This window comes from Polyodon spathula, chromosome 25, assembly GCF_017654505.1.
Source record: "Polyodon spathula isolate WHYD16114869_AA chromosome 25, ASM1765450v1, whole genome shotgun sequence".
Classification (NCBI taxonomy): Eukaryota; Metazoa; Chordata; class Actinopteri; order Acipenseriformes; family Polyodontidae; genus Polyodon; species Polyodon spathula.
The window spans coordinates 20,293,585-20,311,983 of NC_054558.1; the positions used below are offsets into that span (position 1 = coordinate 20,293,585).

Sequence of the window (18,399 nt, forward strand, 5' to 3'; positions counted from 1 at the left end):
CTGTCTGTCTTTAAAGGGAGGCTTTTATTAGCATTAAAGACATTAACAGAATACTCTGGGATGAAATCAATCAATACTTTATGAAGTCCTCTTTATTATATTTATATGTGTTGAATGCATATGAACATCCAGGACTGTGACAGGCTTCAACTCCTTATTAAAGCACAGCTAGTATTCAAAAGTAGCACTAGTTTTTTTAAAACTGTGTTTCTATTGGACAGTATAAACAGTGTCCTATGAAACCCCAAAGAGAAAAAGAGACAAAGCATCGTCCTTCTCGACCTCTCAGTGCGGCAGCTGGATAGAGAATTGTACCCTGACCCAATGTTTGCTTGTGGGTATTTTTTGGGGGGCATGTTGACAAAGTGAAACAGCTTGTGATTCCAGATTGGCCTAGATGTGTCCTAGATCGTTTTAACGTTGTCAGCTAAAAGTATAAGTAATATTCTAACTGCTGAAACACTTGAGCTGCTCGGAGTTAATGCTGCATGCAGACACAGTGCTGGGGTCCGTTAAACCCAGCCGTGAGTTTCAGCTTGTGGGGGTGGGACAGTAATGACTGTGGAAGGGCTGCTGTTTAATACATTGTAGCAAAAGTTACCAGTACCTTGGGAAGACTAGGATCAGAGGCTGAATGTATGTGTCTTGAGAGGTGTGTGGTTGTGAGTGACACATTCCGCATGGCTTTGCTATTCTGCTGTGTTTCTCTTGGCATGGAACAGATTCAGGTGTCCTCTCTATAGTGGAAGTACTTTTGTTTTACTAATTCTCCCAGATACTGCTCAAGTTGGATAGGTAATTATCCAGGGAATGCGATGGTGACATAAAGATATCGCGGTGTGCCTATTACACAAACTGCTGTCTGTTTACCTGCCACTTAATGACATGCCCTATGACAACTAGTCAACACATAGGACTATAGTTGAATTCTTTCACTGGACTTGAATGGATTTGGGTGGCAGACTGATTTTATTGAAGGCGAGTGAGTTAGTCCGTTGAGGATTATAGCTGTCTTCTTGAATCTGGACTGTGCTCTTGAAATCCCTTAAGAGAAATTACTTACAGTGGTTCACAATGGTTAAAGCACAGTTAGAAACATGCCTCTCCCTGGACCTAGCCCCAAGGCACCACTGCCTCCCAGTCCATCGGTTCTATACGTTGTGTCCCACTGTCTCCCAGTCCATCGGCTCTAACTATTAGGCCCCATTCCCTCCCAGTCCCTTTACTCTCACCACCAGGCTGCACTGCCTCCTAGTCTCTCGCCACTGACTACTCTTCTGTCTTAAATCTGAACAGCATTGTTATCTCCTAATCTAAACAGCCCTCGACTATCTCTCCTGGCCAGCAGCTAATTGCTGACCAGCTTGGCGAGGCTCTGGCTCTTTATCGAGGAGCCTCAGCAGTGAAACCCCCGGCTGGGTGAAGTAAGGGCATATCGTCTTTGTGTGTCTCTCTCAGCTACCGCCAGGACCCTCTGTGCTTCCTGTGCAATTAACATGATTTAAACCGGCATTACTGTCCTCTGCTAAATAACAGGGCTGGAGAGCTTTATTCAACGCACACAGGTATCGCCCTAAAGAGCCAGTGAGAAATCTGCACAGCCCAGACAGCCATGCTTCATTCGAAAGCAGACCTCAATGAGGGGAAAAAAATTGCAGTGACAGCACAATGAATAAATTGAATAGGCTCCCACAGTAAATTGTCTATCGCTTGTGACAAATGATCTGATGGGAGTAAGCAGGCTTGAGACGTTTACATCCCAACAGAGCAGAGAAAAAGCGACCTTGCTGCTGCTTAGCATGTGCTCCTGTATTTAATTCTGTACTGAAGTCAAGGTGTTTCTGCGGTGCAGAGCATGGCGCGTTGCAGCATCTCCTTTTCAGGAATGCTCAAGCGGTTTGCTCAATCCTGGCTGCAGGGCACTGTATATTTCATAACACTGTATTCGGTCAGGTGGCTGTGGTAGGAGTAATTAGTCAACTACTTAAAATGCTATTGTCTGTAGTTATAAAGCATCTCTTGTAATGTTAAACCGCTTGGTTGTATGTGGATCCAAGTCCAGTTCTGCAGCTGCAGTGTGTATTACCAGATTTCTACAGGTTGGATAGAGAGTACCTTGGGTGCTTCTTATTTAGAAGCTTTTTCTGGGCAAGTCACACTGCGGTCTTTTTGAAAGCAGCATTTTGCTTATATTCAGCTGCGATGCCAATTTATGCAAACTATTAAAAATTAACCAGCACAGTCTTTTATTATTTAATCCAAAAGTAATAGATTCCATTAAATAATGCATGAGCAAAGCTTTATAGATGAGACTGGAATTAGTGTCTGTCAAATGCCAGCCCCAGTCTCTATAGTGTGAGCTCAGCAGAGGGGAATGGTTCCAGTTAGGTTTTCATTATTACAATAAGACTTGATTTCCAGGGGATGTAGGAGTCTGATGTGGACCTGTGAAGAAATGAAGCCCACACTTGTCTGATGCTTGTATTTGCTGATGAATGGCAGCCCAAACGTTGGTCTACTGTCTAGGTACAAAAACAAGGGGAACTGACTGTTTTATCAGAATGGCAGTGATGCCCTCTGAATTAACCACCCTCATAGTACATTAAAAAACCTTCTTAATGTCTCTGTTCAGCAATACTGGAGAAAGCTCAGGTTTGGTTGCAAAAAATCGTTCCTGGAAACCTTGTTCCAGACTTATTAAATCTGTGTGCACGGCAGAAGCTTTGTGACTAGTTTCATTTTGAGACCGCGGTGAAACTTGCAGGCCACAGTGGAAGCAGACTGAGTGTAAAAGTGTGAGTTTGAAGTAAAGGGAGACGGTTTGACAGCGAGGACCGAAAGTGCCATTTTGATGCATGAAGTTATTAACTGAGTTTTAATTGTGATGCGATGATGATGCACCATTGTGTGTGCATCATATATAAAGTGAATCCAGACTCTGAAGCCGTGACGTCTGTATAACTGGAGGCATTACCAGTGAGACTGAACGCAAGCCATCAAAGTCGCTTTAATTCAGTTTAAAGATACTTGGAAAGTAAACGCTGAACAACGGACTTCATTGCAATATTGATGGTAACATTCAAAATAAATTCATAATTTAAAAGAATTGTTACTAGTATGCCACGCACTTCAGAGTTTTGGTACTCATTAAATCTCTGCCTTTACTTGACAGCTCCTTGAAACAGCATTGCATTTCCCTGAAGTTTCAGATTGTACTTATTAGGGCACTTCTTCTATAAAAATGCCCCTTTTATGTTCTAGCCATAAATCTCAGTTTGCATTATTAAAATTCAAAAGCCGAGGGGAGCAGGAATTAAAAGTTTTTAAGCCTGTTTGGTTTTTTTTAAGCCCTGGTTACCTTCAGTGCACCCTGACTAATCCCAGGCCTGTGATGTGGACACTTTCTCAAAAGTGAGAGAAGAATCACAACCTCATCCAGACAAGCCCCCCCCCCCCCCCCCCCCCCCCCCCCCCCCCCACACAACGAAAAGGATCACATGGAGCAGAGGTGAAGAAAATGATCATCCTGCTCTTGCACGCTAATGTAATCTCTAACTGGATCTTCAAACAGAAAAAAGCACAGCTAGAATTGCTTTTTAGATTAACATTTAATTATTAACAGGACCCCAGTTGAAAGGCCTGGGGGTCGTGTGTGTTGGAGAGAGAGAATTAAAGCCATTTCAGTACGCATTAGGCAGGGCCAATGGAGACATTTCAGAGCGTGGAGAGAGAGTGAAACAGAGAGTTGAGAGTCGAAGGTTGTTTGCCAGTACAACAGCAGCATGCCATGTTTTATTACTGCCTTTGGCAAGGTGTCGGGAGAAAGGTTGCTTTTTTATCCCCCCATTACATTTACTATGCTGGAATTTATAGAATGCGGCTTCTTGCCGTTTCTGATCAAAATATGCCAACTTCCATCTGCAGGTGTGAATTGCTGAGTCCCACGTGCTCCCTGGCTGTGCCTGTGTGAAGGACATGCAGGGTGAGGCCAAAGGGAAGACTGGGACAACAAACCCAAACAACAGTCCTTGAAGCAGGCTAGGAAAGACACCTAATACTACAGATGAAAAGGGATTAGACAACTCAAAAAGGACAAGGCACGCCTTTGTTCTCTAATCTAAGCCCTTGGTGCAATTCATTGAGCAGTTCCAAAAACCTTTGCGTTCCGACCGGCTGTGATTGTATTTCTTTATTTCTGTAGTTTTTCAATGCACAAGTGGTTTTTCAGTTTTTTGTTTGTGTAATTGTGGATAGCGGATGTTTTGTTAAGGGGTGGCTTCCTGAATCCTGTCTCAGCTGTAAACCACCTATGGTCTGTTGGCTTTTCCAGTCTGTGGCACTGATGGGAGTTGTCAAGTTGTCTGTGAACTTGTAGCACTGTAGACCTAGTGTTGAGTGAGGTATTTCAGGAGAGGTTGATTAGTTTTATTTTGTTTCTGAAGCAAGCAAAAAATAACTAAAACTTGATTTGGAGACCTACAAGTTTGCTTTCAAGTTTGCACTGACCTGAGGCGCTGAAAGATTTTGAGAGGTGTTTAAAACATGCACCTTCCTTTATTGCACCCATGTAACTGCACCCTGTGTGCTGCCAGCAATGAGACCCTGTTATCTTTTAATACAAGACACAGCCTGGGGAATTAACATTGCTCGCAGATAATAACCAATCAACTCAAGGCTCTATAATTAGACACCTTTTCAGGCTAAAACTTTGGGGGAAAATGATTGGCCTGTCAAAGGGAGCCTTATCAAAATCCTTGGGAATGAAAAGATCAATGGCGGGACGCGGCGTGTTATCTCCTTGCAGAAACCTTCGCCGGGCCAGAGCTCCCAGATAAGAGGGCCTTATCAGCGGGCTGTGTCGCGGAAAGTGCAAACGATTTTGTGTCATTGGGGCTCAATGCGTTATATAATTTATTTATTTATTTATTTTTTATTAAAAAACACCAAGACCTTTGCAGGTATAAATAGAGACTAGAGATCTCCGATTGGGTCTGGGAAATGAGGTTAATGAAATTAATCATGGAAATTAGCATGATAAAAAAAGAAGCGAGTCGCCTATTGAAAGAGAACAGTGTGTACTGGAATGACTGGAGCGTGTCTGGAGCCTGTGTGCTCAAGTGATCCAAGACAACAAGAGAAGGGGAACTAGCTCCGTTACAGACACTGTGAAATCTTTTACCCTCCAGAATCTCATGCACTGCTTTTACAATGCAATTTTTTTATATAGTACCCTTCACGCCATGGCACCTCAGAGCACTTTGCAAAGTATAAAACAAACTTAAACAAACTACTTAATTGACTGTAGCAGATTAAAGAAAATACCTGGCAGCTTTTAAGCGGGTCTGCTGAAACAGTCGCTTGTCAGATTAAAAAAAAAAAAAAAAGATTGCAATGTTCCCTGGAGTGCCTGCTGGGAATATATGCCAGCGTGGTACATGAAGTGAGGACCTGTCTATACCAGACAGATTAGAAAGTCTCTAATGAGAGCGAGAGATCCGGGATTCCATAACTGATGTTCCTTCAGTGTGGAAGAGGAAGCTGTTGAAGGGGAAGTGTGGGCTACTGTCTGGGCATCTGTCTATCTAAACAATCACAACAGTGTATCTCTCCAAACCTAGTTACACCTGCTCAAGCATATTGAGATGTATTGCGCATGCAATGTGTGGCTAGTTAACACAGGACCTTATTTTCCTTTTTATTGTGCGCTTTTATCTAAAGCAGAAATCCGCTGCCTGCCTGCTGTTCTGGTAGATACAGTTTGCTTAATTGTGCATTATTGATTGCTGCACTGTATTTATCGCTTTCTCAACAGCCCTTGTTTTTCCTTTTTCTGATACCAGTCTCTCCGCCTGGTGACTGATCGGTTTCTTTTGAAACGTCTGTAGCTTCTTGAATGCTTGTGACACAGTGCTTGGTTAGTTGCCCACTTGCATGCGTTCTGTTACTTCCTGCAGCGTATGTGTTGGTGACGGGTTGGTTTCTTAACCTCACCGTATTCTATGGGGACCCCCATTCCTTCCTTGTGAAAGGGGATCTGCCTACCTAGCAGGGAAGGGGGGACCCCAGTGAGCTTGCCCAGCAGAAGGCTCCATTAATCAGTGAGAGGGCTGGGACACGGGGCTCCTGTGGAGCAGTTTGTTCTTGTAGTGCACAGCAGGGGAAAAAAGAAAGGAGAAGCAGGAGAAGATTGAGCTAAATTGGATCAGGCTGATTGGAATTAGTTGAACTACAGACGGATCTAACAGAGATGATGTGGTGCCTCTGAGCTGGAGTTCAGCCAGGTGTCCTACACTTTCCTAGTGTCCCAGGTGTCCTACACTGCGTCTGTGCTGCTGAACCCTTTCAAAACTGCAATAGGGACCCTCCTTTGCATTTGCCTTCAAGCTGAATATTTTGAACATGTAAAAGTTCTAGAATATCAAACAAGCCTAGCAGTAATGATACAGAAAAGATTGTTGATAGGCTTGAGCAATGCAGAAGTGTGTCTTTTTGTATGTGTGTGTTTGGTGCACTTGGTACTGCATTTCTACTGTGTGGGAAGCTGGTTTCAACTGTTTTCAAAATACTTCATCTACCGTCTCTTACTGATCCCAACACGCCTTGCCTGGCTTCATTTTCTTTTAGAAGCACAGAGTTGATTCACTGCCTGATGTGTGTAAGTGTAAAAAGCAAACGCCACAGGACACAACAGACTATTGTTTGTTTTCGTGCCTTTATCCCCGTCTAAGCATATCTCGAAGATTACCTGTGTGACCCGTACTGAACAGTTCGGTCACTCTTTACAGTCCGAGACAGAGGCATTGCGATTTGTATAGCCCAAGGTTAGCTGCTTGTTTGTGTTTTGCATTTCTCTTGTGGAATGCACACTGCTTATGAAATGAAGCCCCCTCCCCCATGTACTTTTAATGAAGACAAAACAGTGGATTATTTACAGTACCCCTCCACAGTCATTCACAGCAGGGCTGTGTATGGCGCTTGTACTATATATGGCTCATTAAGCTCCACAATATTTAACTTTAGTGGTTAAGCATCCCATTCAAGACAATGACATTTTAAGAGAAATACAAGGATACTTTCCCACATACTGACATCATGTGTTCATCCAGAAAGTCCTAATCCTTTCACATTGTTTGTTTGTCACTATTCAGTTGTCTCTTTATTTTTAGTGCCCCTAACCTGTTTAATGTTGCAGTCTGAAACGTTCCCATTTGATCTGTTAGTGATTGTCTCTTAAGAGTACACTGGTCTTCAGCAAAGCTCTTTTAGCTCTGATTTACTGATGTTTTGTGGGCTGTTTAAAACTGCAGCGCTGTCACTATCGTTTGCACAGAACTTGGATCTGAAGGTAGGTGTTTGTAGATTGATATTTTTTTTAGATGCTTTGCCAAAAGTGCTTGGTGTTTACAGAACAGCTGTCAGCACATGGAACATGGCTTGAACCAGCGGATCAATGTTTTCTTATAAAGCAATCTGGCATGCTCATAAACTTGTATTGTACTGTGCAGAGAGCAGTAAATATTGCTCAAGAACAAAAAAAAGCCACAATATCAGGGAAGCAGAGTAATGTTGAGGTGTATTTTTTTTATTATTATTATTATTATTATCGATTTCACGAGTTGAAATGAAGATAACGTACCTCACTGAGTTGAAGTCTAATTTTAACAGCAAGGTCCCGCTGGCGGAAAGTTTAGCTGCAGGCGCGAAGCTAGAATAAAAAATAGAAACGTCAATGCCAACGGTCTTAGTTGGGAGAGTTATTGGTTTTGTTCTTGCTGGTTTTGCAGCATTGAAAGCTTTCTTTCTCCCATTGTAATGCTGCTATAAATGGACGAGTGATGAATGCAGTTGTGAAAAGATAATTTAGCAAGACACGACGGGAGCTGCTTCTGTGGTGGGGGTGAGAGGATCGATAGATGGTAATGCCTATGGAGAGATCCAACATGAATTGCAGCCCACGGTTTTGGCCTCGTCGGCAAATGCTAGCATTCTTTTTGCAAAGCTGATGATGTTTCTTCCCTTGATAAGATTTCCTTTACAATCTTTTTAAAGAATAGGAAACCTCATGCACAGAATTGCCTTCTACCAAACTGCATTTTAAGCGGGTTCTGCAGTTTGAGGGAGGTTGCACATCCAAGCTCTCGTAGGTGTTTGTACTCGCACATCCATGCCCTATTGTATGCCCCAGATACGGGACTGTTTGCTGTGACGGGGGGCTGGCAGTCTGGGCTCCTAATGGGGTCTTTCAAACACCCTGCATTCATCTGTCAGCGAGGGGGGGGGGGATTAGCAGGGACAGACAGTGTCTTGTTAAAGGGACACAGAATGGAAGTTTTGAGCAGGCTGATTGGATTAACTTGCCTAGGCTTATAAAGAGCAGGCACGGCGGCTGGTTAAAGGGCAGGCTAGTGTGTTCTGAAGCAGTCGGCAGGTTCCCATTCAGTTAGGGACAGACTGCCCCTGTTTGAAATCTGGCACTCAGTGCCTAAGTAATAGGGAACGTAGCACTAAGTGGACAAATATAGTAGCAGTAATTTTTTTTTCATTGCATGCAGCACCATCAGGTGGCTTAATATTGTAAATGCACAAATTATCGTAATGGGAAACCCACAACTAGGTATCTTTTTCCTCCTAATACACAAATACATATGAATCTTAAAAACAAATTCATAGGCAAAAGACTGTGGCAGTATCTCGATGGAAATGATAGATTTGAGAGACGCGCTGTATAGCTGGCTAGATACAATATAGATGGATAGATTAGACGGATGGCTGGACATGCAGAGATATCTGTCCCCAGTGATCTTTTACTGCTCCACCAAAACTTCCTTTCAGTCTCACCCCCAGCTGCTCCCTTCTCAAGGTGTTGATTTAGAGCTGCTCTGAATATGACCTCTGACTCTGGAGTTCAAAGGTGAGCAGAGTTGCATTGTGCTTCTCCCGAAGCAGTAACTCCTTATTTTTGGCTGGTGGATGGGCACGTTCTTCCAGGTGTCCTGTTTCTCCCGTGCTATGGTGTGTTGGGAGCTGGTGTCCCGTATGCCACCGATGGGAATTTGGGTCTTTAATCTCAAACCCGGCAAAATATTTGATCTTGCTATTCAAACATTCATCTTCAGAAATAACAAACTACTTCTTTTAGCACTAATGAAAGAAAGACATATATACACAATAAATAAAAACACCAATCCAGAAGTATTATTTTGCCACAGAGATCAACAGGATATTGCTTTTTGTAGCATGGAGTTCAGGAGTGTACAGGCTTTTTGAGAAGGTTTCAGTATATAATATTGAACATCTGTGTTTTTTTTTTCTTTTTGGTTTGTATTTTTAATCACAAACTCAGTGTTTACTGTAGATGTCCGTCAAAATAGCACTATATATAATGAAGAAGAAAAGCAACTGAAAATATCTAGATAATTTAAAAGCTAAAGCTTTTCATGTTGTCGCTCCAGTGAAGGTGCTGAAGAATGCAACCCCAAGTAAAGACGAGAGAGTGACAAACCTTACTCTCTGAAATGCAAATCTTTTTCCTTTTATTCTCTTAAAAGCAGTAATAGAAGAAAATTGGTTTTGAAACTTGGAAAAAAAAAAAAAAAAAACTTCCATTCAGAGAGGATAATGCCTTTTCAGAATACATTTGCTGAAGAGAAGATGGAGAGTAACACAACTGTCTTTCATTTACAGAGTCGGGTAGACTGGCAAGCGAGAGGAGATGGGGCTGGGTTTTCTTGTAAAAACTGCTTCTGCGTCTAAGGGCTTCAATGCAGATGTCCCTGTGACTGATGCATGAAAAGCAGGGTTGAAGAGGTTTCTCGTGGATGCTGTGGATTTGCCAGTGTCTTTTGGGTGGGGTGTTTGTTTAGACGCAGTTTGGTATTGACACACCAGTGGAGAGTGGGTGGCAGCAGTGCTCCGCATTAGTCATTCAGCTCTTAATTCTTCTAATTGACCGCTTTCAGAATAAAACGCTCAGAAGGAAAATGAAATAATGGATCGGGGAGATTATTAGTCCCTTTTAAAAAATAAATAAATAAACAAACACAGAAAGGAAATGAAAAATAAACTTGAATTGATGCAGTGTACATCACTGCTCTAGACAGTAGCGCTGACAGCCAGAATGAAATATTTGGTTTTGTTCTTTTGTTAGAGACTAGGCAGCGTGGCATGTCTGGAAATTAAAATGTTTGATGGTGACGGGAAGTGACAGAGGAGCTGCGAGACAAACACACACAGAAGAGATGCAGGCAACGAAAGCTGTTGTTTTTTTTACTCTTCGCTAATGTGAACGGTGGTCTGCACCGGCTCTCAAAACAACATAGCCTTGCTGCTGCCTGCGCTGTCCTGCACACTCACTCAGTTTCGGCTCCAATGGATTTTATTTGTATTGTTAATTGTCGCTAGTAGTGTTGATTTGAATTGGATCAGACAGTAGCATCTTCCAACACTTTGTATTTAACTGAAGCACTTTCAGTGAGGTTAATTATCTGTAATAAAATATTGTCATCTTCCATTTTGCAACTGGTTAAAGGAGGTGGGGCTGAGGAACCCTACACTTGCTATCAATTGGCTTAAGGCAGCCACTGAAGAGAAATCTATAGAGGCTCTCCTTAGCTTTCTAATACCTTTCTAATACCTGTTTTAATCTGCAGTTTTATGTCTATGAAGAATACAACAAAGGTGGTCATTGTTTTAGAAGAAACTCCTTAGCCCAGTAGACAGGCATTTAGCTAATTCAGCTGCCTTCATCATAATTCCAAATGCATCCCAACCTGGAAACGCTAATGCAGTAACAGGAACACAGTTGCTTTAGCAAATTGGCTTTGTTTGCTGTTTAATTGCGGTCTCATTTTTATTTTTTCATTTTTTTAGTGTGTGTCTGTGAATTCCTCAGCCCGCGGTTTCCTTGCCCTTGTTGCAGCACCCTGGCATCTGCAGGAGGGAGCTGAGAGGAGATTTATGGCTTGATGGGAGATTGATTAGAGCCATCAATGGTCCTGATGTACGCTTGGCACTCTGCTCAGCCCCCCTCCCCTCTCTCTGCTGCCGCCGAAATCCACTGGCTGTCACACAGGGGCTGGAGTTGCCATAGAAAGAGTGCTGTTTTAGCCATTTTCATTCCCTGCACTCGATGGATAAAGTCATTAATCAAACTGGCAACACCACCCAGAAAGAACTAGCAGATTCAACAAGGGCTAGCGTTGCTGTGACCTGTAAACAAGTGGATGGATAGATGACACGGGGAAAGCCGTATCCACAGTGTGTTTATCGGGTGCCTAACTTTAGAGCTGGCTTACACCATGCAAAAAGAGCCTTACCAAAAGAGCCAAGAAGCTTTCAGGAAGTCTTTGTTGTAGGTGGATGTAGAGGAAGGAGATTAGTACTTTAACCCTTTCAGTCCTGAATTGTTTTTGATTATTGAGTACACAAGAGAACAGGACAATTTTGTGCATATGTTTCTACGCTAGATCAAACTGGGACCTCTGAGTTCCAGTGTGATTTCCAAATAGCATATGCCAACATGCGCGCCAAGATAAAGTGGGACCTTGAGATCCACCCAGGACAAAGGGTGAAGTGACCCTTCCAGCCTTTTGTTTTTTTAAGCCCATTCCTGCTTTCCACCTTTTGTGTCTCTAAAGCTGTCTTTCTGGTGAGAGCGAATTACAGAAAGCGATGTGTTTCTAGCCTGGGCTCCTCTGCCCATGTGTTTGCGATGGACGCTGATTTAATGCTGTTTTTTCCCCCCTGTCTGTTTCCACAGATCCCTGTGTGGTGGCGCTCCCCTTGGTAGTCGACCCCACGCTCCACCATGTTGGCCTGTCTGCAGAGAAGGCAGAACCCCCAGCCTCAGCATCTGGCCTGCCCCAGCAAGATGCTGGAGACACCCTCCACCACCAGCCACAAATGTGAGTCAGGGAGTGGGAGGAGGGGTTGGGGGCTGTCTGCTTGGAGGTCCTCAATATATACACAGTGTAGACTTCTAATAACCACTCAAGTGCAGCCACCCTGCACGTTCAGCCTTAATTTGAGCCCTTCTACATCAATTTGACATTTATTTCGCATATATTGTTGCAATGTCTGAAACACAGTTCATAAAAAAGGCAAAAGGCAGTAGTGGGTGGTGATGAGGGGCTGGCTACTTTATCATATTGTCTTTGTATTGTTGCTGCTTTTGGCCTTTTGGTCAAGGAACTCTTCCCAGCTCATCCCCACGTTTGTAAATTTGGCAATTGTAAAATATATATGAAGTTGCTTTTACAGTCGATGCTATTTGCGTTTTCCTGTGAGGATTGCAGTGTTGTGCTAATCTTATAAACCGCCCCGGTTTCAGATCTACCTTTCCTTTCTAATCCTGAACTCATTTTAAAGGCCTGTTGGAGTCCGGCCTGGGGGAGCACATTTGGTATATAAATATATATATTTTTGTGAACGTGACACTTCAGCCACCAGCTCTTCTTCAGCATCAATACTATTAAGTGAGACCCGACGGCAGGCTGCGAGACCCCAGCAGCATTCCTCACCTCTCCAATAACGTTCCAGCTAATCACTCCTTCAACTCGAGCCCTCCACGGCCCGCTTGCTCGTTGGGAAGAACTAGGACAAGGTTAGCCTTTTCTGTACAGCTTTTATCCGCACTACATTTACAGAGAAAGGAAATGGAATTTGCCGTGCAGAGGGCAGAGTGCGTGTAGCCAATAGGCTTTATTAATGAGGTTTCAGAATCGTTTAAACGGGGCCCCCAGAGGACCGATGGGGTGAAACCCAATGCAGATCAAGTGCTGCTCTTATTTACTGCTTTATTTCCAGTTGTTTAGAAAAAAGTTAGGCTTTTTTTCCTGGAGCTTTAAGACCCTCTCAACCCATGCTAGGCTGGAAAAAAAGATAATGAATACGTTTCTGCTGTAGGCTGTAATGGGGAGACCCACAAACCCAGTTCAGACATGTTCCCATGTGACAGTTTCAGCACATAATCATTGATATACCGACTAATAACTAACCTCCTTTAAGAACCATAAGGCCATAAAAATACAGTATTGATTTTCTATGAAGTGATTCCAACATTTTTTTTTTAAAGATTAGGATTTACTGAAATTTTAAAGCTTTGGAGGTGAAGGGGGTTTGTAGCCCAGAATAGTAATGGGGTATTGGAATGCACCTCCTTTTTAAGAAGGCATCCTGCAGTATGATGTCATCCGGTCTGTAGTGGGGCAAGTGCCCCATCGTATACAACCTACCATACTATCTTCATATGCAATAGCCATGCTGGCGTGCTGAGCATGGCTCAGCTTCTGAGATTCGTGATGTGGTGATCAGCCATGGATACAAAGTAAAGAGTACAGGAGAAGAGACCGAGTTGTATTTATTTTTGCTGCACTTTGCTCAAAAGCAAGAGGAAAATATATAAAATAACCCTGCATGGAGAGCTGTATTTCTGTGTTGCGGCACAATTCATTGATGGGGCTCCCATTAAAAAAAAAAAAAAAAAAAGACTCCTGGTTCCCTCAATAAAACAAGGCTTAACTGGTTCTAACATCCGCTGGAAGCATTGAAATCAGCTTGCCAGACAATCAATTTCCAAGTGCTGGGCCTTGCGAACGATTCAAGTGAGGCAGAGGGACGTTTCCATTATCACAGTCGTCTCGCAGTCTCGACAGGCAGAGAGAGAGAGACGAGCGTTTTAAAAAGCCATTGACCGAGTGCCCTGGTAAATATCATATCGGATTAGCTTCACCGGGGCGGCCTTTTGATTTTTAGCTCGACTTGAATTAAAAGGAATGCCGAGCATTACTTAAATTATAAATCATAGCGCTGCTTTCAGCTTCTCCAAATCCCCTGTCTACGGCTGCACTCCCTGTCATTTTAAATTAAATTCCTGCCAGTCCCCCCCCCCCCTTTTGTTTCTGGATGTCGACTAATGTTGTGGAAGTAATAAATAAATAAATAAATAAATAAATAAATCCTCAATGGAGTTGTATCCTTCTGTTATTTTAATCTTTTATTACCAGGCGCTCATTCTAATAAGACTCGTTTGCATGCCTGGCATTTGCCTTGCAAGCATTTAGGAAGCCATACCCTTCCCTTAATCATGTTCCACATGCATCTCTACTGATCACTGTGGAACTGAAGTTTTCATTGTGTGTTTTTTTTTACCATCTTTTTGGCCCTCAACCACTAAAGGAAAACAGTGGAAGTCTAATCCATTTTACCAAGGTACTGTTTTTTCTCCCCAGCCCCAATCAATGTGGAGTTTTGTAGTCTGTTTGTGTTAATCCACCTTCTTCTGCCCTGATTGGGGCTTGTTAGTGGAGTATTGACCCAGGCTGAGGGAGTGACAGGAAAAGATCTTCACCGGCCCTTGTCTGAATCAAGGACAGAGCCCTGCTTGCTTCCAATGACACCCCTCTGTAAAAAGCACAGCTGTATAGCAGTGAACTGCGCTTGCTGTTCTGGTTGTCAGCTGTGTCCATCTTCAGGGCCAGTTTGCAAACGGTGTTGGGCAGGAATCAGGATCTTGTGCCTGCAGCTGAGGTCAACTGACTTGACTGCTGTTTTAATTTTTTAATTCAGCCCTAAGCAAAGTAAGGAAAACAACTTGTTTGCAGGGGGGTAAATATCCCTTGTGTCAGGGCTTTAGTGTGACGTGATATGTATAGCCGTGTGTATGCTGCGTGTTTTGATTACGCCTTTTGAACTGCTCACCCAGTTATGTTGAAACTTGGTTTGGGCATTCATAATCTATGCATGATTCCTGGCTATTGAATGTTCTATTCCAGATTTGAACATTTTTGCATGTTACTCCAGTCCCTCCACATACTGTGAAAGTGTGATCAGCATGGCTGTTGACAAGCCAGTTCTACTGTTGTTTGGTACCAGCGGTGACTCGGCTTAGCCGAGTAGCGGGGGGATCGAGTCAGTTGCTGCCCTGCCCTGTTGATGGCTTGCTCTCTTAATTGGAAGTGAGGCTGGCTCTGAAATCGGTACATATGGGACAGTGATATCATCCCACTGCTGCACAGTGAAGCCTGGGGAACGGTGCAGCCCCTTGCTGGGTAAACGTGGGTGAGCTTAAAGCATGCAGCATGCCATGTGGTTTAAAAATATGTTTTTCACTTGGGGGTGATATTGGTACCTTTTTATATGCCCAGAATGTATTTGCATGTGTGTTCTGTAATACAATGGCGATCTAAATGTTTTAGAGAGGGAGAGGGGCAGGGCCATCTCCCTTTTTAAAATGTGTAACCTTAGATTACCTTAAAAGTATAGGGCATTTCAAGGGGAGTGAGTGTGTCCTTTCGAGAATGTAAATCAACTCGATTGTCAACCATGCATGCTTGCTGATCTTGTAGCGGGTGCATCCATCATCAGTGTAGTTCTCTATTTCAGCATGAAAGGCCGCATGATGCTCTTGGCGCAGGGAGTGTAGTAGCAGTGCACTTTTTCCAACTCGGGAACATTTGGGCCTCCCTCTCTGCATGTTACTCACGCCATGCCTCCCAATATGTTTGGCAGAGGGGTGCCAGGCTGTTTGATGGCATCATCTTTTTGTATTTTTGTAGATGATGGGGAGCTGGCATCGCTTGTATTCCCAGTTCCCTTCCTCGTTCCAGCCTGGGGACAGGGACTCTCTTGTAAACATGCTCAGCTAAAAAGGCTGGTGTACAGCAGAAGATATACAGAGAGAGAGCGACAGCGCGCTCGCAATGAAATGTTTATATCATTGCTCTGCAGGGTTCCCTAACATAAATTAGCTAGACTGTGAGAGTCAGTCTTAGCCGGGGAGCGGCAGGGTAATGGATTGGGGACGAGACCCAAGGTGCTGGTTAGGGGGCCTGGGAGAATGCTTAAAGTGAGCTGGCTGGCTTTACTAGCATCCTGTTCGAGACTGATCTCCTCCTTTTTGATTTGCAATCGTTAAAACCAATACACATAAATCCCTAGATATCTTGTCTTTTAAAACCAGATGTTCTCCAACCACGAAGAGACCCTGTAGGTTGTACTTTTACTGTTAAAGGAGTGCTTTTATAAATGGATTCTCATACTTCTCTGCAAACATTTCAGCACTGAAGATAAACTGCTGCATCCTGATCCATTTGTTGTGCTGTAGGTCACATGGACAGATACCCGATCGGCAGTTAGAGGGAAGTGTTCAGTGTGATCTGTTTTGTTTAACTGCAGTGTTGTGTAATATCCTGTATTGCATACTGTCTTCAGACACCCTTATGAATAAGTCAGCTCATCATTAGATTTCCTTCTCTTCAGTAACATTTAGGACATTCTCTATAACTTTATTCTTAAAAACCTTTCCACGTTTGCGCTACACTTTACCGTCCACGCTAGATGTTGTTACTTTTTCTTTGTGCAAGAAAGAAAGCAATCCATGAATTTTCATAACCCAGTCTGCAATAAAAGCAGGGTGAAAGTTGGCATCAGATTACAGGAAAACGTTGGCTGCGATGTGAGAATTAATTTATTGAGATATTTATGCTTCTAATTAAAGTGTGACGCAGGGGGTCACTCTGCCCTTTCTCAAATTAAGTTTGTAAAACATTGAAGCAATTTGCAGTTCACTGGTGGCCAACAGGGAGCCGTCTCTCTCCCTCTGAAATGTGCTGTTTTCTATGCAGTATTAAATATTAATTGGAAATCAGTGGAGGACATGTCTCCTAAATGATAGAACAGAAGGGCTCAGATTGCCTTGGGCGGCCTGCAGGCTCCTTTCTTCTCACATTTACCTGCAGCCCTGTGCACGGCCGCTTCCAATGTACTGACAGGCCCAGGGAGAAGTGTTCTCTCTCTCTCTCTCTCTCTCTCTCTCTCTCTCTCTCTCTCTCTCTCTCTCTCTCTCCACTCTCGCCACCACTGAAACCACCCCCTCTTTTAATCTTACACGTTTTATTCTCTGCCTCTCTCGTATACAGATGCTATTGTCTGACTAAAGGCAGTAATCTGTTTTTTCTTTTTTTTTTTTAATTATATGTAGTCTTTCTTTCATTTACCGTCTCTGAAGGTACAGAATGCATGCTTAAATATTATCAATGTGCAAAATTAAGAGACGGAGCGAAGCTTGTCTAAGATAACAGACTGCTTTCCGTCATATTATTATTATTATTATTATTATTATTAAGTCATTACATGTACGTTAAGTTAATGCTACAAAGAAAGTTCGAGTTCACTTCAGACTTCAGAACACCCTCCTTTGCCCATGTCTAAACTAAGTTTACTAAATGACTGTTGCTCAAATCCAGTTCTTCTCTTGCCTTTGAATGACCCTCTAATTCTTATTCAGCTGCGTGTGCTGTACCGTCTGCTTTGGCCGACCTTTTAAGTCAAAGAAAATCATAAACCAGTTTTGCTGTGGATGGAAAAGTGCTGGCTGCGATTTAGAAGCTCTTTAAAGTGATTGTAACCGTGTAAAATAGCTGTGCTTTCATATTGAAGTTTTAATTAGGGCCCTGAAGTTTCAGAAGCCTTTTAAGTACAGCGTGTTCTTGTGCTGGTCGAGCACTGGCTACAGCATGTGACGTTGCTATCGCTACTCTGAGGTACCCGTGTTAACAGTGGTAACAGTGGTAACAGTTTTATGTTTTTAATGACAGGACGGCTCTTCCCCTGGGTGTTTTATGCTTTTGCTTTTTGAATTCCATTTCAGCTGCGCTTCTTTTTGTGGTGTAATAAACCAAGGCTTTTGACAAGCTCTCGCGTAACTCTGCCTTGCTGTTATGCTGTTCTGCTTTCCCCTATTGCATCTCACAAACCGCATGTGTAAAGTTACATTTTAGCTGTGCAGTACATTTCTTGGGTGATGTAGTGAATCTTCATTCTGTTTCCAGAATTATTGCTCTTGTGATCTGCATGTCTGCAAACCCCCAATGTGTTTTAGGAGCTTGTTAACCCTCTGACTCATTGGATCATTTTCAGTACACCGTGAAGATTAAGTACATCGCTCTGTCCCTATGAAAATCTTGCATTTTACTTGAATTTATGTTCTCTTTAATGCGTCAGGACAAACGGTACCCATATTGTAATCAGTTACTGACAATTTTTCGAGTTGTCAGCTGCAGGCTCCTGGCCCGGGATTGGCTGCTGTCATGAAAGTGGTGAGCTAGCTGTGAGAGAGAGGCTGGAACACAAATCAATTCACAGACCCGTGAAGTGCACATCGCCGGCGCTAATCAGACATGACAGCACTGGCTGTTGTGCCAGTCCTAGTCCGGAACGTTTCTCTGTTTGTGCTTCCCCTTGTACCGAGGAGCTTGTGATGGGGACTCCGACAACTCGTGAAACAGGCTAAGGGTACTGAAGCTATTGGGACTTTTCCTTACAGTTTAAGATGTCATGAGCTGCTTGAAGAAGGCAGATCCCCTCAGCAGTGTCTGTCATTGAAAAACTAAGAACCGGGTG

The 18,399-nt window shown here is 43.2% G+C and overlaps 1 protein-coding gene across 3 annotated transcripts in view; it reads left to right on the top strand.

The window, feature by feature from the left end:
- LOC121300033 (protein FAM222A-like) overlaps positions 1-18,399 on the top strand; it is a 39,927-nt gene that overhangs the window by 13,508 nt on the left and 8,020 nt on the right. For 2 of the 3 annotated variants that reach the window (XM_041228379.1, XM_041228378.1), the window contains exon 2: positions 11,759-11,903. The exons of the other annotated variant lie outside the window; for it this stretch is intronic. In XM_041228379.1, coding sequence (XP_041084313.1) covers positions 11,807-11,903 — 97 coding nt within the window. In that variant the 5' untranslated portion in view covers positions 11,759-11,806. The remainder of the gene's footprint in view (positions 1-11,758; positions 11,904-18,399) is intronic. 3 annotated transcript variants of the gene reach the window in all.